Raw genomic sequence first — 21,688 nt, 5'->3', positions numbered from 1 at the left:
CTCTGAAACCTAATGACAGGAAAGTGAAGAAGGAAATATAAACTATTTTTTTAATTCCATTCTCTTCCTTGAGAGTAATTAAAATGAATAAAATTCATTATCTTTTCACTCTATCACCCATATAATTGAACGTGAAATCTTCCTCTCAACTCAGTTTTAGTAGAATGCCAAATATGCAATAAACATACAAAAAAAAATGCCATTAGAGTTCTACTAATTAAATCAATAAATGTGCAAATAAAATACCTTTTCCTTAAGCCCAGATGGCAAACAGCCTCAATGGAGAAGAAAATCTTCACTTAGAGCCTAACAATAGCTCTTTAATTTCTCCCTCTAAATCAGCAGTTCTCAACCTTTTTGGCACCAGGGACCAGTTTCATGGAAGACAATTTTTCCATGGATGAGGGGTTTGGGGGGATGGTTTTGGGATAAAACTGTTCCACCTCAGATCATCAGGCATTAGATTCTCATAAGCATGGGGCAACCTAGATCCCTCGTATGCACAATTCACAAAACAGTTTGTGCTCCTATGAGAATCTAACGCTGCCGCTGATCTGACAGGAGGCGGAGCTCAGGCAGTAATGCTGGCTCGCTGGCTGCACACCTCCTGCTGTGCGGCCCAGTTCCTAACAGGCCAGCCCAGGGCTTGGGAACCTCTGCTCTAAATGATCCAGTTTCATTCGGAGAGAGTGATATTTCATATTTTATCTCTATTTACAATTTTTAAGTGTCGGTATATACTTCATGGAACAACTACAGCATTACAGGATGAGATACTCTAAAGTGAGGTAACAGAACAAACTGGAAGGTTTTATTTGTTTCAGTAAATTTAAATTAACCAAATAGTTGCCTTTTATAATCAGGCAGGCATTAATTTTTCAACATATTACTTCCTCCTTTACACAGTAAACAGATCCTGAGAAACGAAAAGTTAACCCTCAAATAGTACTAATGATCACAGTATGAATTATATTATGGAAGCTCAAAAACACCTGTAAAAAAGGCAAATTTACTACCCCCATTTCTGAGGAGCCTGAGAAACTAAGTTCCTTTCTTAAACGTGCACATTGCTCCCCAGCCCTGCCTCACATTCCTCCTTATCTGCCCAGCCAACTTGGTGACTGTTTTCCTTATCTTGGGCTAGAAAAGCCAAACAAATACCCAGAAAGTTTTCCGTCTTAGATTAAGATGAGATACTGCACAAGCTCAATGACACTGAGCCCAGGTCAAGCTCAATCCTATGTACATGAGATGCATGAAGTTGTTAACACCACAACAAAAGACAGGGATGAAGGGGCAGATCCCACTCCAAAGCGGACGAGAGAACACAGTGTGCAGACCCCAGGTGTCTGCAGGTGGCTCCTCTTCCAAGAACCTCAGTAAGTTGCATCAGCTACAGGTGTTCCCTAACTCCCCTCCCCACTGCCAGGGGCGTGGGCCTCTGTGCAGCAAGCTTGTTCTGTCTAGAGTAACCCCAGATGCTAGGTGTGCGGAGGAAATGGAAGCAGGGCTCAGAGCTATTTTGGGCTCTGGGACCTTGTATGATTTAGGTGAGTGTAGGTCTCTTGGATGCATTGCCATGTGGGCTTTCTGGTTTAAGAGTTCTAATTCTTTTTTGTTGTTTGTTTGTAAAGACAGAGTCTCACTATGTTGCCCAGTCTCAAACTCCTCAAGCAATCCTTTACTTCATATTGGACAACCTCAGATTAGTGGCAAGAGAAAAGATGTTCTAACTACCTGTGATTACAGCATTATATAGAGGCAAGGGCTTGGCCACATCTTCCGCTTACCATGTGTGTGAACTTGAGCAACTTACCTAAGTCCCAGTTTCCTCATCTGCAAATTAGGGATGGTGGTAACCACCTGAAACCACTGTGATGAATATAGTAGCAGCTTAATTATCAAGCATGATCGGAATAGGTATTTGTTTAATCCAAAAAGCTAATAAAAGTGGAGAACCAAGAGTGTAGATACATTCGCACCTTACAAATCTTTTTTTTTTTTTTTTCTTGAGACGGAGTCCCACTTTGTTACCCAGGCTGGAGTGCAGTGGCTTCATCTCAGCTCACTGCAAGCTCTGCCTCCCGCGTTCATGCTATTCTCCTGCCTTCCTGCCTCAGCCTCCCAAGTAGCTGGGACTACAGGCACCCGCCACCATGACCGGCTAATTTTTTGTATTTTTAGTAGAGACGGGGTTTCACCATGTTAGCCAGGATGGTCTCGATCTCCTGACCTCGTGATCCGCCCACCTCGGCCTCCCAAAGTGCTGGGATTACAAGCCTAAGCCACCACGCCCGGCCCTACACATCTTCTTTTTAACTTAAAGTGTGCAAATATACCATCATTGGCCAACTTGATGTAGGGTTGGGACTTTCTTTGAGAATGGGTCTGCCAATCAGAATCCCATTGTGTCTATTTTATATAAACAGCACCCCTAATGCATCATCCATGAGTTCCAGTTCTGGTTTCTCCACAGGAAATAAAAATTGCAGACATATGCAAAGCCACCTGCAACCTTTCTACTTTGTAAATTTTCCAAAGCACTCAACTTGGTGTTCATATACATAACTCTCCTTTACTCATATTTCATGACCATATATGATAAGCAAATGACACCATTTCATCTAAGTAAAAATGACACCAACACAATGAATCTTACCTAGAATTCAGCTCAATGGGGGAGGGCTGGAGTGCACAACAGAGTGGCCCCAAGCTGCCCCAGATGGCAGTCAGATGGTCTCCAGAGCGCCAGACAGCCTGGTGAGTTAGCTCAGTGAACTCTAGCAAGGCAGCCTGCTACAGCATTTACTGTAGGGGGATTTATCATGTCATCTCTGTCTTCCTCATGCCTAGCATGGTGCCTGGTGGTAGGTAGGTCCTTATAACCATGGGTGTTGCTATCATAGGAACTGCATATTTGTACTGAGCAACAGTGTAAGGCTCTGAAGTTTAATGAGGAAAATGTTACCAACAGTGAGAAATCCCAGAAGAAAAGCATCCTCCTCCACAATACAACTGTTGCCTGTCCAAATCCTTATTCACCAAACAAGCTACAAGACTAGGTTGAGAAAACACATACTTCTCCAAGGCACTCTTCTCAAGCCTTTCCGCCTCCTTCTTCTGCCAAGCTTTGTGCTTCTTGACACGAGTTTCCCACAAGGCTCTGATGACAGAAATGTCGAAGACAACCACTTTATGTCCCATTTTGGGAGCATGAAATTACCTATTTTAAAAAAATATATAGATGTATCAGCTTGATACACAAACAGAAAACAGTTTTAACATAAACTTTAAAATGAAATATGAATGAATCACCTGGCTTAAGAAATGATGATATGTGTTACTACTTCAAGGATGACAGTTTGCTTTGTTTTTTCGTTTGTTTGTTTGATTGGTTGGTTGGTTGGTTTTGGCTTGTTTGGCTGGTTGGGTTTTGTTTTGTTTTGTTTTGTTTTGTTTTGTTTTTATTGAGACAGAGTCTCACTCTGTTGCCCAGGCTGGAATGCAGTGCCACGATCATAGCTCTAGCTGCAGCCTCAACCTCCTGGGCTCAAGCAATCTTCCTGCCTCAGCCTCCCAAGCAGCTGGGACTACAGGCTCACACCATCACACCCAACTAATTTTTAAATTTTTTGTAGAGATAGGGTCTTGCTCTATTCCCCAGGCTGCGAGGATGACAGTTTGCTAATGTTCTTAAGGTTTGACAGTACCTTGTGTAAATAAGTCATAGTTCAACACTCACCCTAGGGTCACCTTCTCTAGATGGTCACACCTGTCTCCCTAACCCTCAGATAGACTCTGGGCTCCCAAAGACCCCGGGGGGATTCCTGAAACTTCATGGTTCCACATCCTACTGAATTCACTAGTATATGTACCTAATATTCTCAGTAGGTTGTTACATAATCAAGGATAAGTTAGATGAATTAATCACAAGGCACAGGCGCGTGCACACACACACGCACACAGGCATGCACACACATCCTCTCTCCTCTCTCACGTAGAATGGAATATAACTTCTTAGTTGTATTTAAATTTAAAAAAAAAAAAAGCTCGCATAGGCAGTGTTACAATTGCTTTTCTAAAAGTCCCCTTTTGTTGGCAGAAATTTATTCTAGATATATTTGAGTGTTCTTTCCTTCCTGTTAGTACAGGACATGAGGCATGTAACAGCGACTTCCTTCTGTAACCCATCACCTCAGTTCTTCCCCTCTGGGATTGCCTTTTCCATCCTCCTCCTGCCTTCTTTCCGCAGTCCAGCTGACCTAACTCATGTCTTTTCTCCAGGGTAGTCTCTGTGACCACCAGTCTCTGCCTCTCCTCCCCAATATCCCCAGCCCTCATCATCTGAGACCACAGGCCAGCCACCATTAAGTTAAAAAAAAATGGCACTGAGCCCCACTGAGCACTCTGCCACCTAAGACTGACCACACAGCCTGGAGACATGTCCTCTGAGATTTCCCTGCAGATCGAACCTTCACAAAGTGTTGATCTCTGTTTACCTGGTTTTCCAAGAGCAAGGGAAGTCAGACTTGGGTACATTTGGCCATCACATCTCAGTGGGAATTTAGAGATGATTTAGTCTCTACTTTCAGTTTCACCAAATGAAACATGAAAGGCCCCGCAAAATTTTATGTCTATATCCCTGGCACCTAGTATAGAGCCCTGCACATGGTAGGCCCTCCATAAATAATTGCGGAATGCATGAGTGAGTGAATGAATGAATGAGTAAATAAAAGATATTGCTTCACTCCCAGGACACTAAATGAGCTCTCTTTTTTTTTATTTTCCTACTTTATATTTACGTTTTGTTTTAAGTAATTTGATCATTGCAAAAAAAATTATCAGCACAGAAAAGTACCTTTCAGTGTCCATTCCACTAAGTTATACTTATGTCCCTTATCTAAGTAAAGTAACTTTCTAGATATTGTTTTGAAATTCCCTAACTGCAGCAGCAAAATCTTGCTAAATCCATGTCCTGATTTGCACAAACACAGATTGTCAGTTGCTAAATAGTAGGGTTGGTGAATACATTCTCCTCTAATTTCAGACACTTCTAAATAGCAGTCACGGATATGAAGCCAAATATTTAATCTTCTTTTCCTTTTTCTTTTTCTTTTTTTTTTTTCGGACAGGGTATTACCTGTTCCCTAGGCTGGAGGGCAGTGATCCAGGGGCAATCACTGCTCATTGCAGCCTCAACCTTGTGGGCTCAGGTGATCCTCCCATCTTAGCCTCCCAAGTAGCTGGAACCACAGTCGTGTGTCACCACACTTGGCTAATTTTTTAATTTTTTATAGAAGCGGGGCCTCACTACGTTACCCAGGCTGGTCTTGAATTCCTGGGCTCAAGTGATCCTCCTGCCTCAGCCTCCCAAAGTGTTGGGATCACAGGCACGAGCCACCATGCCTGGCCAAAATATTTAATCTTCTGATTCAAAAGTGTGCTCTCTATAAATGGCTTATTCTTATGCCAATAGGAGTGGGAGAACTGGCTTATATGTGCAGCTGAACATATGAACATGTATAATTTTACTCTAAAGAGCTGACAATGCAGACCTAATTCATTCCCTTCTTTCCTTTGATTTCTGATGTCTGAGACTGCCTTTGTTTGTTGTTGTTTGGTTGGTTTTTTGTTTGTTTGTTTCGTTTTTCCTGAGACAGGGTCGCACTCTGTTGCCCAGGCTAGAATGCAGTGACACCATCACGGTTCACTGCAGCCTCAACCCCCCAGGCTCAAGCATTCCTCCTACCTCCACCCCCCAAGTAGCTGGGACTATAGACATGTGCCACTATGCCCAGATAATTTTTGCATTTTTATAGAGATGGTGGTCCCACTATGTCGCCCAGACTGGTCTCAAACTCCTGGGCTTAAGCAATCCCACCCGGGCCTCCCAAAGTGCTGGGATTACAGGCATGAAACACTCTGCCCAGCCTGAGACTGCCTTTGTCTCCTTTAGAATTGTTTTACCTAAAGGAGGTCAGGCACAGTGGTTCACACCTGTAATCCCAGTACTTTAGGAGGCAGAGGTGGGTGGATCATGAGGTCAGGAGTTCAAGACCACCCTGGCCAATATGGTGAAACCCCATCTCTACTAAAAATTACAAAAATTAGCCGGGTGTGGTGGTGCGCACCTATAGTCCCAGCTACTCGGAAGGCTGAGGCAGAAGAATCGCTTGAACCTGGGAGGCGGAGGTTGCAGTGAGCCGACATCATGCCAGTGCACTCCAGCCTGGGAGAGAGAGTGAGACTCCATCTAAAAAAAAAAAAAAAAAAAAAAAAGAATTGTTTTACCTAAAGGAGATTTTTGACAAAAGTTAAAATGATGCACAAGTTTTTGTGTGTACATTTGTTGTCTTATCTTGGGTAAATATAAAGGAGAATTGTTAGGTTATATGATAACTCTATAGTTAACCTTTCTGTGAACTGTCAGACTGTTTTCCAAAGCAGCTACATCATTTTACATTCCCACCAGCAGTGTATGAAGATTCCTGTCTCTCCACATCCTCACCAATACATATTATTATCTGTCTTTTTTATTATAGCCATCCTAGTAGGTATGAAGAGGTATCTTGTTGCTTTGATTTGCATTTTCCTGATGACTAATGATGTTGAGCATATTTTCATATGCTTATTAGGCATTTATATATCTTCTTTGGAGAAACGTCTATTCAGATCCTTTCCCCTTTTTTAATTGGGTTAATTGGTCTTTTTATTTATTGTTAAGTTGTAGTAGTACTTTATATATTCCAGATACAGGTCCCTTACCAGGTATATAATTTGCAAAAAATTTCTTCCATTTTGTGAGTTGCTTTTCACTTTCTTAATTCCATTATTTTATATTAACCTAACTATATGCTTATAGTTGATGTGAGATTTTGTAGACAGACTATTGCTGGATCATTTATTTAACCAATTCTTACTATCTCTGTCTTTTAATTGATGTATGTATGCCATTTATATTTAATATAATTACTTGTATGTCTGGATTTAAATCTGTCATTTTATTACTTTTTTTCTATTTGATCCCTCTTTTGTTTTCCTCTTTTACACTTTCCTGCCTTCTTTTCTCCGAACATTTTTTAGTATTCCATTTTATTTTCTCTATTATATATTTTACTATGTCTCTTTGGGTAGTTTTTTCTCTTGTTTTATGGTTGCCCTAAGAATTATTATACATACTTACTTTTTCATAGTCCACTTTGAAACAGTATTTTACCACTTCAAGTGAGATGTAAAAATCTTACCACCATATAGGTCCTCCAACATTCCCACCTTTATGTTGCAGTTGTCTTACATATTATGTCAATCAGTGTTATATTTTTGTCTGCCAATCATCAAATTTAAACAACTCGTGAGGAAAAAACTAGTCCATTATATTTATCTTGATATTTATATGTTGCTGTTCCTTCCTTCCTGCTGTTCAAGTTTACCTCTGTTATCATTTCCCTTCTATCTAAAAACTTGCCTTAACAATTATTTTAGAGAAAATATGCTGACATATTTTGTTTTCCTTCAACTGAGGATGTCTTTTTCTTACCTCCATTCATAAATATTATTTTTGCTGGATATAGAATTTGAAAGCAATCTTTTCTATTAATCAGCACCTTTAGAATGTTGTGCCACTTTCTTCTGGCATCCATAGTTTCTGATTAGAAATCTGAAATAATTTGAATCACACTTTCCTATAGGGGATGCATCATTTTTCTCTTGCTACTTTCTTTTTTTCTCTCTCTCTTTCCCCCTCCAGAGACAAGATCTCACTCTGTCACCCAGGCTGGAGTGCAGTGACGCCATCGCAACTCACTGTAGCCTTAACCTCCTAGGCTCAAACAATCCTCCCTTCTCAGCCTCTCAGGTAGCTGGAAACACAGGGATGCACCACCATGTGGCTAACTTAGAAAAAAAAATTTTTGCAGCAATGAGGTCTCACTATGTTGCCCAGGCTGGTCTCAAACTCCTGGGCACAAGTCATTCTCCCACCTCAACCTCCCAAAATGCTGGGATGACAGGCATGAGCCACTGTCAGGCAAAAATTTTGCCTGGTGAAATTTTTCCGTCTTTGAGTTTCTTCAGGTTAATTATTATATCTGGGCATGGATTTTGGGGGGGGGATTATCCTGATTTGGATTTGCTTAGCTCTTTTAATCACTTGATTTATATCTTTTGCCAAATTTGGGGATTTTCAGCCATTATTTCTTGGAATTTTTTTTCTTCATTACACTCTTTCTCCTCTCCTTCTGGAATTCTGATAACACAAATATTAGACTTTTCAGTATTGTTCCATAGATTCTTGAGGGCTTGTTCATTTTAGATAAATCTTTTCTTCTCTTTTATTTTCAGATTGGTAATACTCAGTAATCTACCTTTAAGTTTCCTGGCTCTTCCCTATGCCATCTCCATTATGTTTGTGAGCCTATCCAGTATTTTATTTCAATTATTGTCTATTTTATTTCTAAAATTTTCAATGAGTTATTTATATCTTCTGTTTCTGTGTTGATATTTTTCTGTCTTTCCATTCATACCCCAGGGCTGAGGGAGTGTATCCAAGGAAGGGCCAACTTGGAAGGGGTTCAGCCCATCAGATAGCAGGTAAGTTCTCCGATTTGGGCAGGCTAGTCTGGAGTTGCTGGGCAACTAATAGACGACCCCCTCAAGTGCAGGCAGAAACAGCTAATCAGCAACTGGTGGCATGGGCATGCAATGGAAGTCCAGGTGTTAGAAGGGACAGATGGCCTTCAGAGTGTATGGACCACACAGGCACTTGCAGAAGGCGTGGCAGGTTGGCATGTGACCCTCAGGGCCACAGGCAGCTGCGTGCAGGTAATATGGAGGCTTACGAAGAAAGTTGAAATACAAGAGCAGGCAGGAGGTCTTCAGAGCAGGTGGGCTGCACAAGGGCTCTGTTTTCTGGCTCCAGAGAGCTGTAGAAAGGTGACTGCAAGGCCAAAGATGCAAAGTCGCAAAGGGACTGTTCTGAGCCCATGCTTGGGGCAGGTTCCGATGGATATTCTCACATGCACACTGCTGATCCCCAGCCCACGCTAAAAAAAGGCAGGAAGTCTTGTCCCTCCAGTGCCTTCTACTGAGAAAGCACAGCACTGCGCTCACTTTAAAGGACCAATATTTAAAGGAATGCCATCGTAAAACACAGGGTATATTTATTGAGTGGCGCATTCAAAGCTGAGAGGCAGTAAGTTGATAACTGACACCGTAGGTAACCAATTTGGTTGAGTTCAGACCTCAAATTCCAACCTGCCTTCTGTGGGTTGTGATTCCCATGTCAGGTCCGTTTTCAGTCTTCGTGGTGCTATTCAGCTATGTTCCGTGTGCGACACCCAGTGGCCAGTCTCGGCGTGGCTGAAGGTCTATACAGGTCTAACACCTTTGGCGTGCTTGGGGTCAGATCTACGCATGCGCAACTCGGGAGGCACCCAGGAACAAACTTACGGAGCTGTTTTCTCCAAATTCCTCTCTGTCTGTGATCTCCCTAGTCCTTTCCAGATCGCTGGGCTCCCTTTTTCGGTCCTCTGGCCAAAAACTTGGTGTTGTAGTTACCCTGCTCTGCCGTGCACTTCCTACAACTGCACCCACAGTCGCGGCCAAGCAGCGAAGATCTAAGAGTAAGAAAGCGTGACGGTTTGTTCCACTCTCTTGGGCTACAGCTCCTCTAGTCAGAAAAGGAAGGTTCCCTGCATGTCTCACTTTATATGAAACCTAAAAAAGTTGAACTCGTAGAAGTAGAGTGTAGAAAGAGGTTGGGGCCGGGGAGGAAGGGAATGGAGAGTTACTAGTCAAAAGGTACAGTTTCAGATAGGTAGGAGGAATGTTTTGAAATCTATTGCATAGGTGAGCGACTATAGTCAATAATAATGTATTGCATATTTCAAAAATCACTAAAATGCTAAATTTCAAATGTCTACCATAAAAACGATAGGTAAAAGAAGTGCATTTAATTTTTCTTTTACCACTTTTCTTACTCTGTTATCTTCAGCTCAGGAGTATCTAACCTGCAAAGATCTTACTTAATTAAGGCTTCAACTTTCGACTTTAAAGTCTCCATAAAGGAACACTACGCATCAGCCTGAAAATAAAAAGATCAAAGTCCACAGCCAGTAGTGAAGAAACACTAAAAAGAGAATCGATCAGCCTAGCTTTTTGGAGGAAATATCTGTACAGAACCCAAGTCTACACATAAACCAAAAAAGCCAAAGTAAAGTTAACTGCATTTGAGCAGTGTGGGCAGCCCTGCCAGCCAGAGTAACTGAAGCTAGAAGAATTACTCCCTATACACAGGGCTCATGTTCTCTAGATCAACCAGACACATCACAGACTCTGTTGTTGAGGTTCTTTCATTTTCTTAGGCCAGTTAACTCTTGGCAAGTAGCCAGAGCTGTACATTAACTGCTCCTACATCTTAAAAATCATTGCTTATTAATTTCTATGCATTAACTTAGATAAATGTAATTCTAGTTCCCATCTTAGAGGAATGGTCTCTTCTTGATGCCTTTGTGTTCTAAATATTTTATCATGTCAACAAAAAATGGCTTAATCATCTTTGATAAATTCCTGGAATTCTGAAATTTAATTACCAAAGACCCTGACATATTTTTAAGTAGTTATAAGTCATTACTACTCTCAGTATTTTGGTGGGAAAGAGTATATCCTGTCTATCATCTAACCATGTTCACCATTTTCCCTGTGTTTTAAAAAGCAGGAAAAGAGGTTCTCTTATACAATTAAGGGGGCTTTTAATGTGCCAGGATTTAAATCTGCATCTTACCTATAAGATGAAGTTTTGTTTGCAAACATGTATAATGAAAACTGGAGACTCTAAGAACAGCAGGTGATGACCACATTTGCTAGAGATTTACATGTGATGTCCAGAGGTGCTGGGAAGTTATGAAATACAAGGTTCTAAGTGCCAGGTCCAGCCCAGCCCCTGGCATCCCATGTAGGACAGGGCTGAGTCCAGACCTCTCTAGACAACTAGACAAATTTTACCTTAAACTAGAAGGTAGTAGCTCAAGGGTGGGTGCTGAGACTGGGAAAGTAGTTTCAAGTGAGAGTCTGTGTGTCAGTCCAGGGTAAGTAGGAGATGCTCCATCCAGGGGAGAAGCCACACTGGGGAGCCCACAGGATGCAGTGGTCAGGGACAGACATAGGTGCCAGTCCCTCAGCAGCTCAGGGGCGAGATCTCCTAGCAAATTTACAAAGTTAATGTCTTCTTTGTAGAATAAACCCTAGTCAACACAGTCTTTCAGGCAGAGACATAGAATATAATGTCCTAAGCATTAACTTTCTCTAGGACCATAGAAATGTCATCATCATATACTACACCAACACAGAAAAGGGAAAAATTAACCTCTATGAGATCCAGTCAGCAGACTCTCAATACAAACAAAGCAAATAGGAAACTTTACAACCAAGTGGATTCTACAAAGCAGCCTAAGTGCCAAGCTTCAGCCTGGACCCTCATTGAATTTGGCAACAAAGTGTCATGGTTCCAAGACAGCATCTGATTCCGGTTCCCTGCTATGGGTCTGGTTTTGTGTGGTTACAGCAGAATTATGAAAACAAGCCTCCCTCCATTTGGGCTACACTGTCCACAGTCACGGAGCGTCTTCCAAAGAAGAAAACGCCTGCAATGATGAGACAGAAGGAGAGCAGTGGCATCTCTCACCCAAAGGAAAGAACATTGGGGCCACAGAGTGTCATCAGCCACGTTCCTCTTCAGTCCAAGGACTCCCAGATACTTAGTGTTCTAGCTCCTGAGTGAAAATGCTAACCATCAGCACACTCGCAAAGGTTGGATAAAGGAAAATAATGCCTGGAAAATCTTTTGCTTTAGTGCGGGGCTCAGAAAACTTGATGGTAAATAATTGAGGGTTTGCAGGCCAACAAGCAAAATTGAAGATATATGTAGGTGTTTACATAACAAAAGAGAACCCTCTGGCGAGCCTCTCCCTGCTTGCCTCCAGAGAACCATCCAGAGTTGTGAGCATGTATCGTGTCCAGCTGCTGCTTGCCAAAAACATCCTCAGAACAAGAGGGACTAGCCCAAGAGGGAAAGGCCTAGCAGGTATGGTGAAAGAGGGGCAGGGGGGCTGGGCGTGGCGGCTCACACCTGTAATCACAGCACTTTGGGAGGCTGAGGCAGGTGGATTGCTTAAGCTCAGGAGTTTGAGAGCAGCCTGGGCAACAGGGCAAAACCCTGTCTCTACCAAAAATAAAAAATAAAATAAATAAATAAAATAGCTGGGCGGTGGCATGCATCTGTGGTCCCAGCTACTAAGGAGGCTGACATGAGAGGATCACTTGAGCCTGTGAGGCGGAGGTTGCAGTGAGCTGAGATTGCACCAGTGCACTCCAGCCTGGGTCTCAAAAAAACAAAAAGAGAGAGAGGTTGGCAGGGGAAGGGGCCAGAGGGTGAGCCTGCTACAATCCATTGCTCTCTCTGCCCCAGTATCACCCAGACAGGTGCCTGTGTGTCCTTCTCTCCTCCAGTCATCACAAGTTGGACAGCTGGCTGGAGGCAAGGTGACCTACTAAGTCACCAGCTCCTGAACTGAGATTCCATTGCTTGGAGCCTGGCAGTTGCTAACAATAGAGTCTCCAATGTGTAGAAGGCAACCAGGGTTGGCTCTGGCCTGCAGCAAGGTACAGCTGGCCAGGTGGACAGATGCTGAGAGCAGCAGGGGAAGAGAGACAGAAGAAAATACTCCAGCTTGGTCCCCAGATGCTCTAGCAGTGCCCACATTCCATATACAAACAGGTGCCAGGCCTGCAGGTTATAGTTTACTGATCCTAGCTTTAGTGGACAATAAAATGTAAAATATTTTGTTTTGGTGGATGTGATGGTTTTAACTATACCCACAAAGTCTTTTACATTCTTCCCTTTAAAAAGGTAGAACTGGCCGGGCGCGGTGGCTCAAGCCTGTAATCCCAGCACTTTGGGAGGCCGAGACGGGCGGATCACGAGGTCAGAGGATCGAAACCATCCTGGCTAACACGGTGAAACCCCGTCTCTACTAAAAAAATACAGAAAACTAGCCAGGCGAAGTGGCGGGCGCCTGTAGTCCCGCTACTCAGGAGGCTGAGGCAGGAGAATGGCGTAAACCCGGGAGGCGGAACTTGCAGTGAGCTGAGATCTGGCCACTGCACTCCAGCCTGGGCGACAGAGCGAGACTCCGTCTCAAAAAAAAAAAAAGGTAGAACTCAATTCCTCCCCTCTTGAGCATAGGCTAGACTTAGTGACTCACTTCTAATGACTAGAATGTGGTAAAAGTAATGGTGTGTGGCTTCTGAGTCTAGGTCTTCACTCTCTTTCAGATCACTTACTCTAGGAAGTCAGCTGCCATGTCATGATGATGCTCAAGCAACCTTGTGGAAAAGCTTCACGAGGAGAGGAATTGAGGCCTCCTGTCAACAGCCATGAGAGGGGGCTGTCTTTAAAGCAGATCTTCCAGCCCCGGTCAATCCTTCAGATGACGGCAGCCCCTGTGGACATCTTGACCACAACTTCATGAGACCCTAAGCCAGAAACACTCAGCTAAAATGCCCCAGATTTCTGACTCTCAGAAACTGTGGGATAATAAATGTTTGTTATTCTAAACTGTTATGCCTGGGGGTAACTTGTTATGCAGCAATAAATAACCAAGACAGTGGATTTTTATAAGACTTATAAAAATCAGTCTTAACTTCTGGTGACATCTGGTGTCCATGTTCAGCTGCCTCCTTGAATATGCCCTTGGATATCTCACACATATCTGAAAGAAACATGATGTTCTCCAAACTTGCTCCTTTAGAGTCTGTCCATCTTGGGCCTCCTTTAATTCAACACCTCAGGAATGACTCCATCATAATCTAGAAGATCTAGAAGTTAATTCTTTTTTTTTTTTTTTTTTTTTTGAGATGAAGTCTCACTCTGTCACCCAGGCTGGAGTTTAGTGGCACAATCTCAGCTCACTGCAAACTTCACTTCCTGGGTTCAAGCAATTCTCCTTCCTCAGCCTCCTGAGTAGCTGGGATTATAGGCACAAGCCACCATATCTGGCTACTTTTTGTATTTTTAGTAGAGATGGGGTTTCACCATGTTGACCAGGCTGGTATTGAACTCCTGACCTCAGGTGACCCGCCTGCTTTGGCATCCGAAAGTGCTGGGATTACAGGTATGAGCCACCACGCTCAGCCAGAAGTCACTTCTTTTGCTTCGTTTCCTCACTCTGCCCACCCACTATGCAGACAGCATGCACACACATGCACACGTGCACACACACACGTTCATCCACACATCCTGTTATCACCTATGTCTTAGAGGGCATGCATTTCTCACCACCAACTAGCGTCACGCCTTGCCTCAGTTGGGGTAAGGCCTCCTAACTGGTCTCCTGGTTCCCAATCAACTCCATCCAAACCATCTTCTACTCAATAGTGAGAATCACTTTCCAATGAGAACTACATCATGCCACCACCTGGCACAAATCTCCCCGAGGCCTGCCTTTGAAATGACAATGAGATCCCAGCTTTCCACAGAGGCAGTGAGCCCCTGGCATGGTCTGCCCTCGGCCAGCCCATCCCGCCTCACACTTCTCCTCCCCTCCTCAGTGCTTGTCCACCCCTTGCCTCTTCCCCCCACAGAGCTCAGCACACACTGCTCCCTCAGCCTAGAACATTCTTCCCCCAGTCACGTGGCTTCCTCCCCACACCCCTGGAACCTACCTTAAATGTTTCTCCTGTCTGGCCTTCCTGGCCTCCTCATCTAAAGTAAACCCGCCTGTTATTTTATTTCTCAGTCTACTGTTTATTTACATCACAACACTTAATGCAAGTTAAAGTATTTGATTCATTATATTTTATCTGTCCATGGACCAAGCCATAAACGAGCCACAGTTTACTGACAATAGCAGCCACCTGGGAGTCCCCAGACTTGGGTTCACAGCCTGGTCCCATGAGTTCAGCTAAGCAGGTCATATTGTAGCATATCATGGGAACTGGAGGGGCCTCTCCAACATCTTGTCCAAGCCCCTGCAGAGACAGGTGTGCTATGGCCATCAAATGAGGGGTTTTGAGTAGTCCAAGGGCTACAGATGCCAGTCTCCTGCTTCTGAACCTCAACACAGAAACTGTGTGTACTGAGCCAGTGTACTTAGTGTGTATTTCTGTTTTTCAATGCCTAGGAACCCTAAGTGACATTTATGGGTGCTCATAAAATGCAGACAGACAGAAGCTTTGTCCATGCCTCCAAGTTCCCAATCTAGAGAGGAGAGCATCAAAGGGTATCTTTCAGCACATCACGTTCATTAGACAACAGAGGCTGAACCAACCCCTGTAGGAGCCAAAAGAGAAAGGGTAGGGGAAGGGGTGGGGAGAGTCCTGCCGGGACCTTGAGGAAGGGGAAAGGGCTAACAGTGCAGGTTTGACTGAATAACTTTCCATGCCCCACTCCCCAACCCAGTTATATCAGAACCATTTTACAGAGCCATCCACTTTACGGAGCCATCCACTTGACAGAGTCATCCACTCTACAGAGCTATCCACTTTCCAGAGCCAGAGGGCATGACTGGAAAAACATGTCCCCTGGCACCAGGGCAGTAGTCTCCACTCAGAAGTCATATGCTAGGGGGAGGGGGGGCTTTCCAGTCATCTAGTCCTCTCCCTTCTTGTCAAATGACATTGGGTTGCTGGATAGGAGGTGTAGAGTGGGTGCAGGGTTAACCCCTCAGAGCATCCTAAGAAGGATCTGGGGCAGTCTGGGAGGAGACTCAACAAAGTCTGGGAGGAGACTCACCTTATCATGCAGGTGCCAAGCCATTCTTGGTGCTCCCTCTGTGAGGCTGGGAGGGGGACAGGAGCAAGGGATGGAGCAGGAGAGGAGGACAAAGCTAATGCCAGAGGTCACCTGAACCAGCCATGCAGAGAGAGGCTCTCTTCTCCACACCTGCCTCTCAGAACTCCCCTCCACAGCACCCTTCCAGGTGTGTCATCAATGTGAGGAAAACCTCTATCATCAGCCTTGCTGCATCCAAGAGAACAACTGTAACCTATGGGAATTTCTGGGGACACCAAGATACAATGGGCAATAATATGACAACCAAGGATCTTTGGTGACTCACAAATTGCATTCTATCCTCACATAAGGCCACTGCCTGGACACCAGGGTTGGAATGAACAAATGAGTTTTCTGGTAGAAATGGAGGTAAATAGGAGCTAAATAGTCAAGTAAGGTCAGTATAGTCAGCCAAATCCTGAATTAAATGACATTTATGCCACATGATCACAGTTTCACAGGGGACATCTGACTAATTTTATTGTAATTTGTTAAGCTAGAAAATTCAGCCAGGGGAGACAGAGGGTCCAAACGGGATTAAGAGGGCAGTTCCAGGGCCAAGTTGCCTGGGCTGGAGCCCTGCCTAACTACTCTCTGGCCACACGTCCCTGAGAACACGGCCTAACCTCTCTGAGCCTGATGTTCTGTAGACGTGATGGAGCAAACAGCACTGAGCTCACAAGTTGGCGAGAACATCGTGTAGGATCATTGTGTCAAGGGCTTAAGACAGTACCTGGCACCTAGTAAGGTCACAAAAAGGCTCAATCACTTAAAGTAAAAAGAAAGGAAACTAAGAATCACTGTCACCAATTAAACGTAAGACAAAAACAAGAGGTATGTGAGCATCTGAGGATTTTTCTCCACCTGGCATGATTAGCAGAGGTTCTTTGGGTGAATAATGGGTGAACTCCCCAGTCCCTGAGTTCTGGGAGAGGGTTTGGTCCAGCAGAAGAGCTAGCAACAGGGCAGAGCCGCTAACAAGCCAGACAATTTCTCCTCCTTTGGGTCTCCAGTCACTTTCCGCCCTTGCCTCACGCCTGTCCCAACCCCAAACCAGGGGGCGTGAGACGCTAGGAGAAAAGACTTCCCCGCCAGGGCCATGTGTCAATCATACCATTCAGGGCACAAACAAAGTTGATTTATCTCCCCTGGACAGCTCTTTGGACCAGAAAGCTTTGGGCTCAGCCTTGGGCGCCGGGGCAGTACCCGCAGGGGAACTGCTAACCCGGAGCAAGATTCACTCGCGGGGACACCCGCCTCTCCACGATCTCTCCTTTCTCGCCATCCCACCATAGTCCTGGACCTCAGACACCGGTCGATGCCTAAGCCCCAGCCGCTGTCTGGTTAGAGACGTTTACCCCTGTTGCTCCCGCCGACTGCAGGTCACCAAGGCACGGATGAAGGTGTAAACAACTGAGCGCCCAGGGCACCAGCCGCCCGCCCGCGTCCTCCCACGGGGAGCGCAAGCCCCCTGCTCCCGCCCCGCCGGCCACCTCGACGCCCAGCGCTTACCTGCCCCGAGGGGCGGGCACTGACAGTCGCGGCCTGCCCGCCGCGGCTGTTTACACCACAGAGGCTGTTTACAGCCGCTGAGCAGCACGGCCGAGCCGGAAGAAGCCTCCCGTGCCTGTGCGCTAACAGGCTATATTTGTAGGCGGATAATATGATCTGGAGGACATGTGCTAATCAACTATCTATCTATTCTATGTGACTCAGCCCAGCCTGAGACAAAACAGACTTCGTAGGGGAGGGCTTGGCACCCTGCGCGCTGCAGCCAGCCAGCGCGAGCCCCGGCCCGGGGACTATCTGCAGCCTCCCACCCGGGGCCAGACCTTTTCACATTGGAGATCCCGGAGGGTGTGGAATGGAAGGGAGCGGGTTCCGAGAGCTCAGCACACTAAACTGGGAACCAAGCCAGACGCAGGCTTTGAAAGCCATATGACCAAGGGAATGTAAAAGTGTTTTCCATGTTGGAAGCAGCAGACATCCAAGGTCTCAATTTCACCGTTATATTTTATATTTTTAATTTCCTAAAATGTATATGAGCTTAGATTCTCTTTAGATAGTTTACTAATTGGGCAAATATGTTTTGCTGATAGCCGACATCGTGAAAATATGACAAGTTAATAATCAGTAATCAAGTCCCTTGCTGCTCCCAGGAGTCCATGTGACCCCTTCCTGACCCTTAATGGCAATGGCTCCTCATATCCCTTAGCCTAAAACTGAAAAATACCTTTTGTGTGATACATATATCATACTTAATTTTCTTTTTCTTTCTTTCTTTTTTTTTTTTTTTTTTTTTTTTTTTTTTTTTTTTGAGAGGAGTCTCCCTCTGTCGCCCAGGTTGGAGTGCAGTGGTGCGATCTCAGCTCACTGCAACCTCTGCCTCCCGGATTCAAGCGGTTCTCCTGCCTCAGCCTCCCCAGTAGCTGGGATTACAGGCACCTGACACCACGCCCAGCTAATTTTTGTAGAGAAGGGGTTTCACCATGTTGGCCAGGCTGGTCTAGAATTCCTGATCTCAGGTGATCCCGCCCGCGGGTCTCCCGAAGTGCTGGGATTATAGGCGTGAGCCACCTTGCCCAGCCTTTTGAAAATAATGATTTTTGGCCAGGCACGGTGGCTCATGCCTGTAATCCCAACACTTTGGGAGGCTGACACAGGTGGATCACCTGAGGTTGGGAGTTTGAGACCAGCCTGGCCAACATGGAGAAACCCCGTCTCTACTAAAAATGAAAAATTAGCTGGGGTAGTGGCAGGCGCCTGTAATCCCAGCTACTGGGGAGGCTGAGGCAGGAGAATCACTTGAACCCAGGAGGCGGAGGTTGCAGTGAGCCGAGATCACACAATTGCACTCCAGCCTGAGCAACAAGAGCGAAATTCTGTCTCAAAAAAAAAAAGAAAGGACTTTTATCTGAGAAATGCAAGTTTTTTTTCATTATCAGGCCCAAGGAGACATTAAAATGAAACTGCACTCATGCCCTACTCCCCTCTTTGAGCTGTCTTCATCTCTTGAAATTGCTTGCTATTGTCACAAGTAGCTGTAAATTCAAATGAGAGCAACACACCAGACACTATAACCCACACCCTATAGCTAAAGGATGTATAGCCAATCACTAATCAACGTTATTTCTGTAAACCAATGAAAATTCCTAACAAATAACTTTATTTTTTTTTTTTTTTCATTGGAAAAAAAAATGTTTAATTCCTTCTTGAAAAATAAGTTCAATTCTTTACAAATACCCTTACTGATAAATTTATCAAAAGAATCTATGTAACGTAATTGAAAAGACACTGCATATTTAATTTTGATTATACAGCACAAAACATATATATTTATATTTTTTAGGTATTTTTATCACCATGAAAAATTATATGTAGAATTCTAATTGATTTTTAATTCAGAGTTATCTTTTTGATAATTAAAAAGTATAAAAATTTAAAGAATATAATGAATATGCGGCTTAACTCCATGTTAATAGAGTCATGAATCCTGAGGCACAATACTAATCTTTTTAATTGAAGCAAAAGTAAATTAAATCATATTGAAATAATCAGTGGAAAGTCTGATAGTGAGGGAGGCGTAAATAAACATGATTATGAATTTCCACCTCTGAGAGTAAAATAAAGTAACACCATCAACATAGATTGATCTGTATCACAGATTTTAAAGGCCATTATTAAAAAATAAAATTTATATATTTTTCATTTAGGCATTTTTCTTTTTTTCTTAATTTTTATTTTTCATAGAGATAGGGTCTCCCTATGTTGACCAGGCTGTTCTCAAACCTCTGACCTCAAGGAAAGCTTCCTATCTTGGCCTCCCAAAGTATTTGGATTATAGGCATGAGCCACCATGCCTGGCCTGGCATTTTATCTTCTGATCCTATGACTTGAAACATACTCTACATGTCAATGACAATAAGGTACTTTTTGTAGTGACACTTATTCTGTGGGAAAAAAAAAAAAACAAGAAAAAAACACATATATTATATAGAATACTAGGGTAGTCCTTTTATAGTTAGAATGTTTATTATAAATTTCTTGGTTCCTTAAAAAAGGCCTCCTTTTAAATTTTAGTACTTTGGTTTTTCTTGTAACTGAATTATTAACTCAAGTTAGTAAAACACATTATTTTGGTTTTGGTGCATCAGAAATCTTTGAAGTGAGGCAATGATTCATTTATCATATAGATTTAAAAAGCTTTTATATTCTGGTTAAGAAAACAGTAATCCCTAAAACACTTATAGCTTACTGACACAACCAGCATGCTCTCTGCCCACAAAGACAGGACAGTACATTTTGATAAATGAATGTGATTCTTAGAACTTCATTATTTCTCAGCACCCCGTGGAAAATAAAGAACAGAAAAAGTAAAATTGATTGTGACTTTTGACAATTATTAGTTAGATAAAGGAGGTAACAATTGCCAAAAAAATCACAAAAGTGAGCATGTTACCTGGCTATGACAAAGAGCACACAACTGACACCCAAGTAAGCCAGCAGAATATACATCCAGATATCAGGGGAGAGAGGATTCAGGAAGGAGAAGACGCCTGGGTTTGTACCATTGGGCTTGCGGTACAAAATACTTATTCCAAGTGTCATAAAGGGCTTGGAAAAGTCGATGACCTTCTCTCGAACATAGGTAATAGCCAGTGGAGCAACTGCAAGGTCAGCTTTATGATCAATTAGTTCACGAACCATTCCATTCCATTGTCCATTGGCATCATCCTGGGCTCCATATTTCCCATCTTCCACAAGTCTAATTTCATATGTAAAGCCAAGGATTGTAGATAACTCTCTGAGGAGATCAATGCAATAGCCTTCAAATCGATCATTGCCATAGAGAGGTTTGTCAGACTTCTTAAAAAGGACATAGGGTTCTTCCAAAATGGTGGTAACAATCAAAGAACGATTGGATAAGGAATCTGTGATGTTTGCTGGCTTTCCCTTTTGACTTTCTGTCATATTCAGGCCACTGGCTGGATCCCACGTTCCAATCTTTTCTAGACCTTCTTCCTTGAGACTGATCACATCCAAATCAAAATCTGTTCGTAAGCCATTGGTTTTGTTGAAAGTTATTCTGCCTGTGAGGCCTTCCCAATGTGCCTCTTTAATTAGACTCATAAAGCGGGTCCCGAAGCGCCAGGGTTTATGTCGATTACACTGCAAGGAACTGACTGTCATCTGGGGAAACTGTTGGACGGCCACAGACACCACATGCACAGCATCATACATTAGAGCAGCATCAGTCTGTTTGGATGAACGGAGGCAAGATGGTGCACTTCCGGGTTCTTCTTCACCACCAACTCTCCCTGCGGGCGCGAAAATACAAATAACTTTATATCAATCCTTCTCTATCTCCTTCTTTTACTTTTAAAAATCCACTCATTGAGCAACTGTATGCCAATAAATTGGAAAGTCTAGAAGAAATGAACAAACTTCTAGGTACATACAACCTACAAAGATGAATTAGGAAGAAATTCAAAACCTGAACAGACCAATAACAAGTAACAAGATCAAGGTTGTAATAAAAAGTCTCCCAGTAAAGAAATGCCCAGAACCTGATGGCTTCACTGCTGAATTCTACCAAACATTTAAAGAAGAACTAATACCAATCCTACCCAAACTATTCCAGAAAATAGAGGAGGAAGGAATATTTGCAAACTCATTCTATAGGCCAGTATTACCCTGATACCAAAACCAGAGAAAGACACATTAAAAAAAAAAAAAGAAAACTACAGGTCAAAATTCATCTCTGATGAATATTAATGCAAAAATCTTCAACAAAAATAATAGCAAGCCGAATTCAGCAATACATTAGAAAGATCATTCATCATGATCAAGTGGAATTTATCC

At 43.4% G+C, this 21,688-nt stretch overlaps 1 protein-coding gene and 1 pseudogene across 7 annotated transcripts in view; both read right to left on the bottom strand.

Moving 5' to 3' along the window:
- LRRC2 (leucine rich repeat containing 2) overlaps positions 1 to 17,535 on the bottom strand; it is a 53,583-nt gene extending 36,048 nt beyond the window's left edge. The window contains exons 1-3 of one of the 6 annotated variants that reach the window (XM_023231780.1): positions 17,339 to 17,409; positions 15,788 to 16,015; positions 3,080 to 3,223 (exon numbers count right to left, since the gene is read on the bottom strand). In XM_023231780.1, coding sequence (XP_023087548.1) covers positions 3,080 to 3,204 — 125 coding nt within the window. In that variant the 5' untranslated portion in view covers positions 3,205 to 3,223; positions 15,788 to 16,015; positions 17,339 to 17,409. Of the gene's footprint in view, positions 1 to 3,079; positions 3,224 to 11,001; positions 11,018 to 15,787; positions 16,053 to 16,940; positions 17,034 to 17,184; positions 17,312 to 17,338 lie in introns of those variants that run through there. The other 5 variants (XM_023231778.1, XM_023231779.1, XM_023231777.1 and 2 more) reach the window with 5 other exon arrangements.
- Positions 17,536 to 20,171: 2,636 nt separating this feature from the next.
- LOC111555547 lies at positions 20,172 to 21,076 on the bottom strand (annotated as a pseudogene). The gene has a single exon (XR_003309575.1). The product of XR_003309575.1 is annotated as a glutamate receptor ionotropic, kainate 2 pseudogene (transcript).
- Positions 21,077 to 21,688: the final 612 nt, after the last annotated feature.

This window comes from Piliocolobus tephrosceles, chromosome 2 (genome assembly GCF_002776525.5).
Source record: "Piliocolobus tephrosceles isolate RC106 chromosome 2, ASM277652v3, whole genome shotgun sequence".
NCBI lineage: Eukaryota > Metazoa > Chordata > Mammalia > Primates > Cercopithecidae > Piliocolobus > Piliocolobus tephrosceles.
Note: the sequence above shows the minus strand (reverse complement) of the source record. Positions and strands in the feature narration are given on the sequence as shown.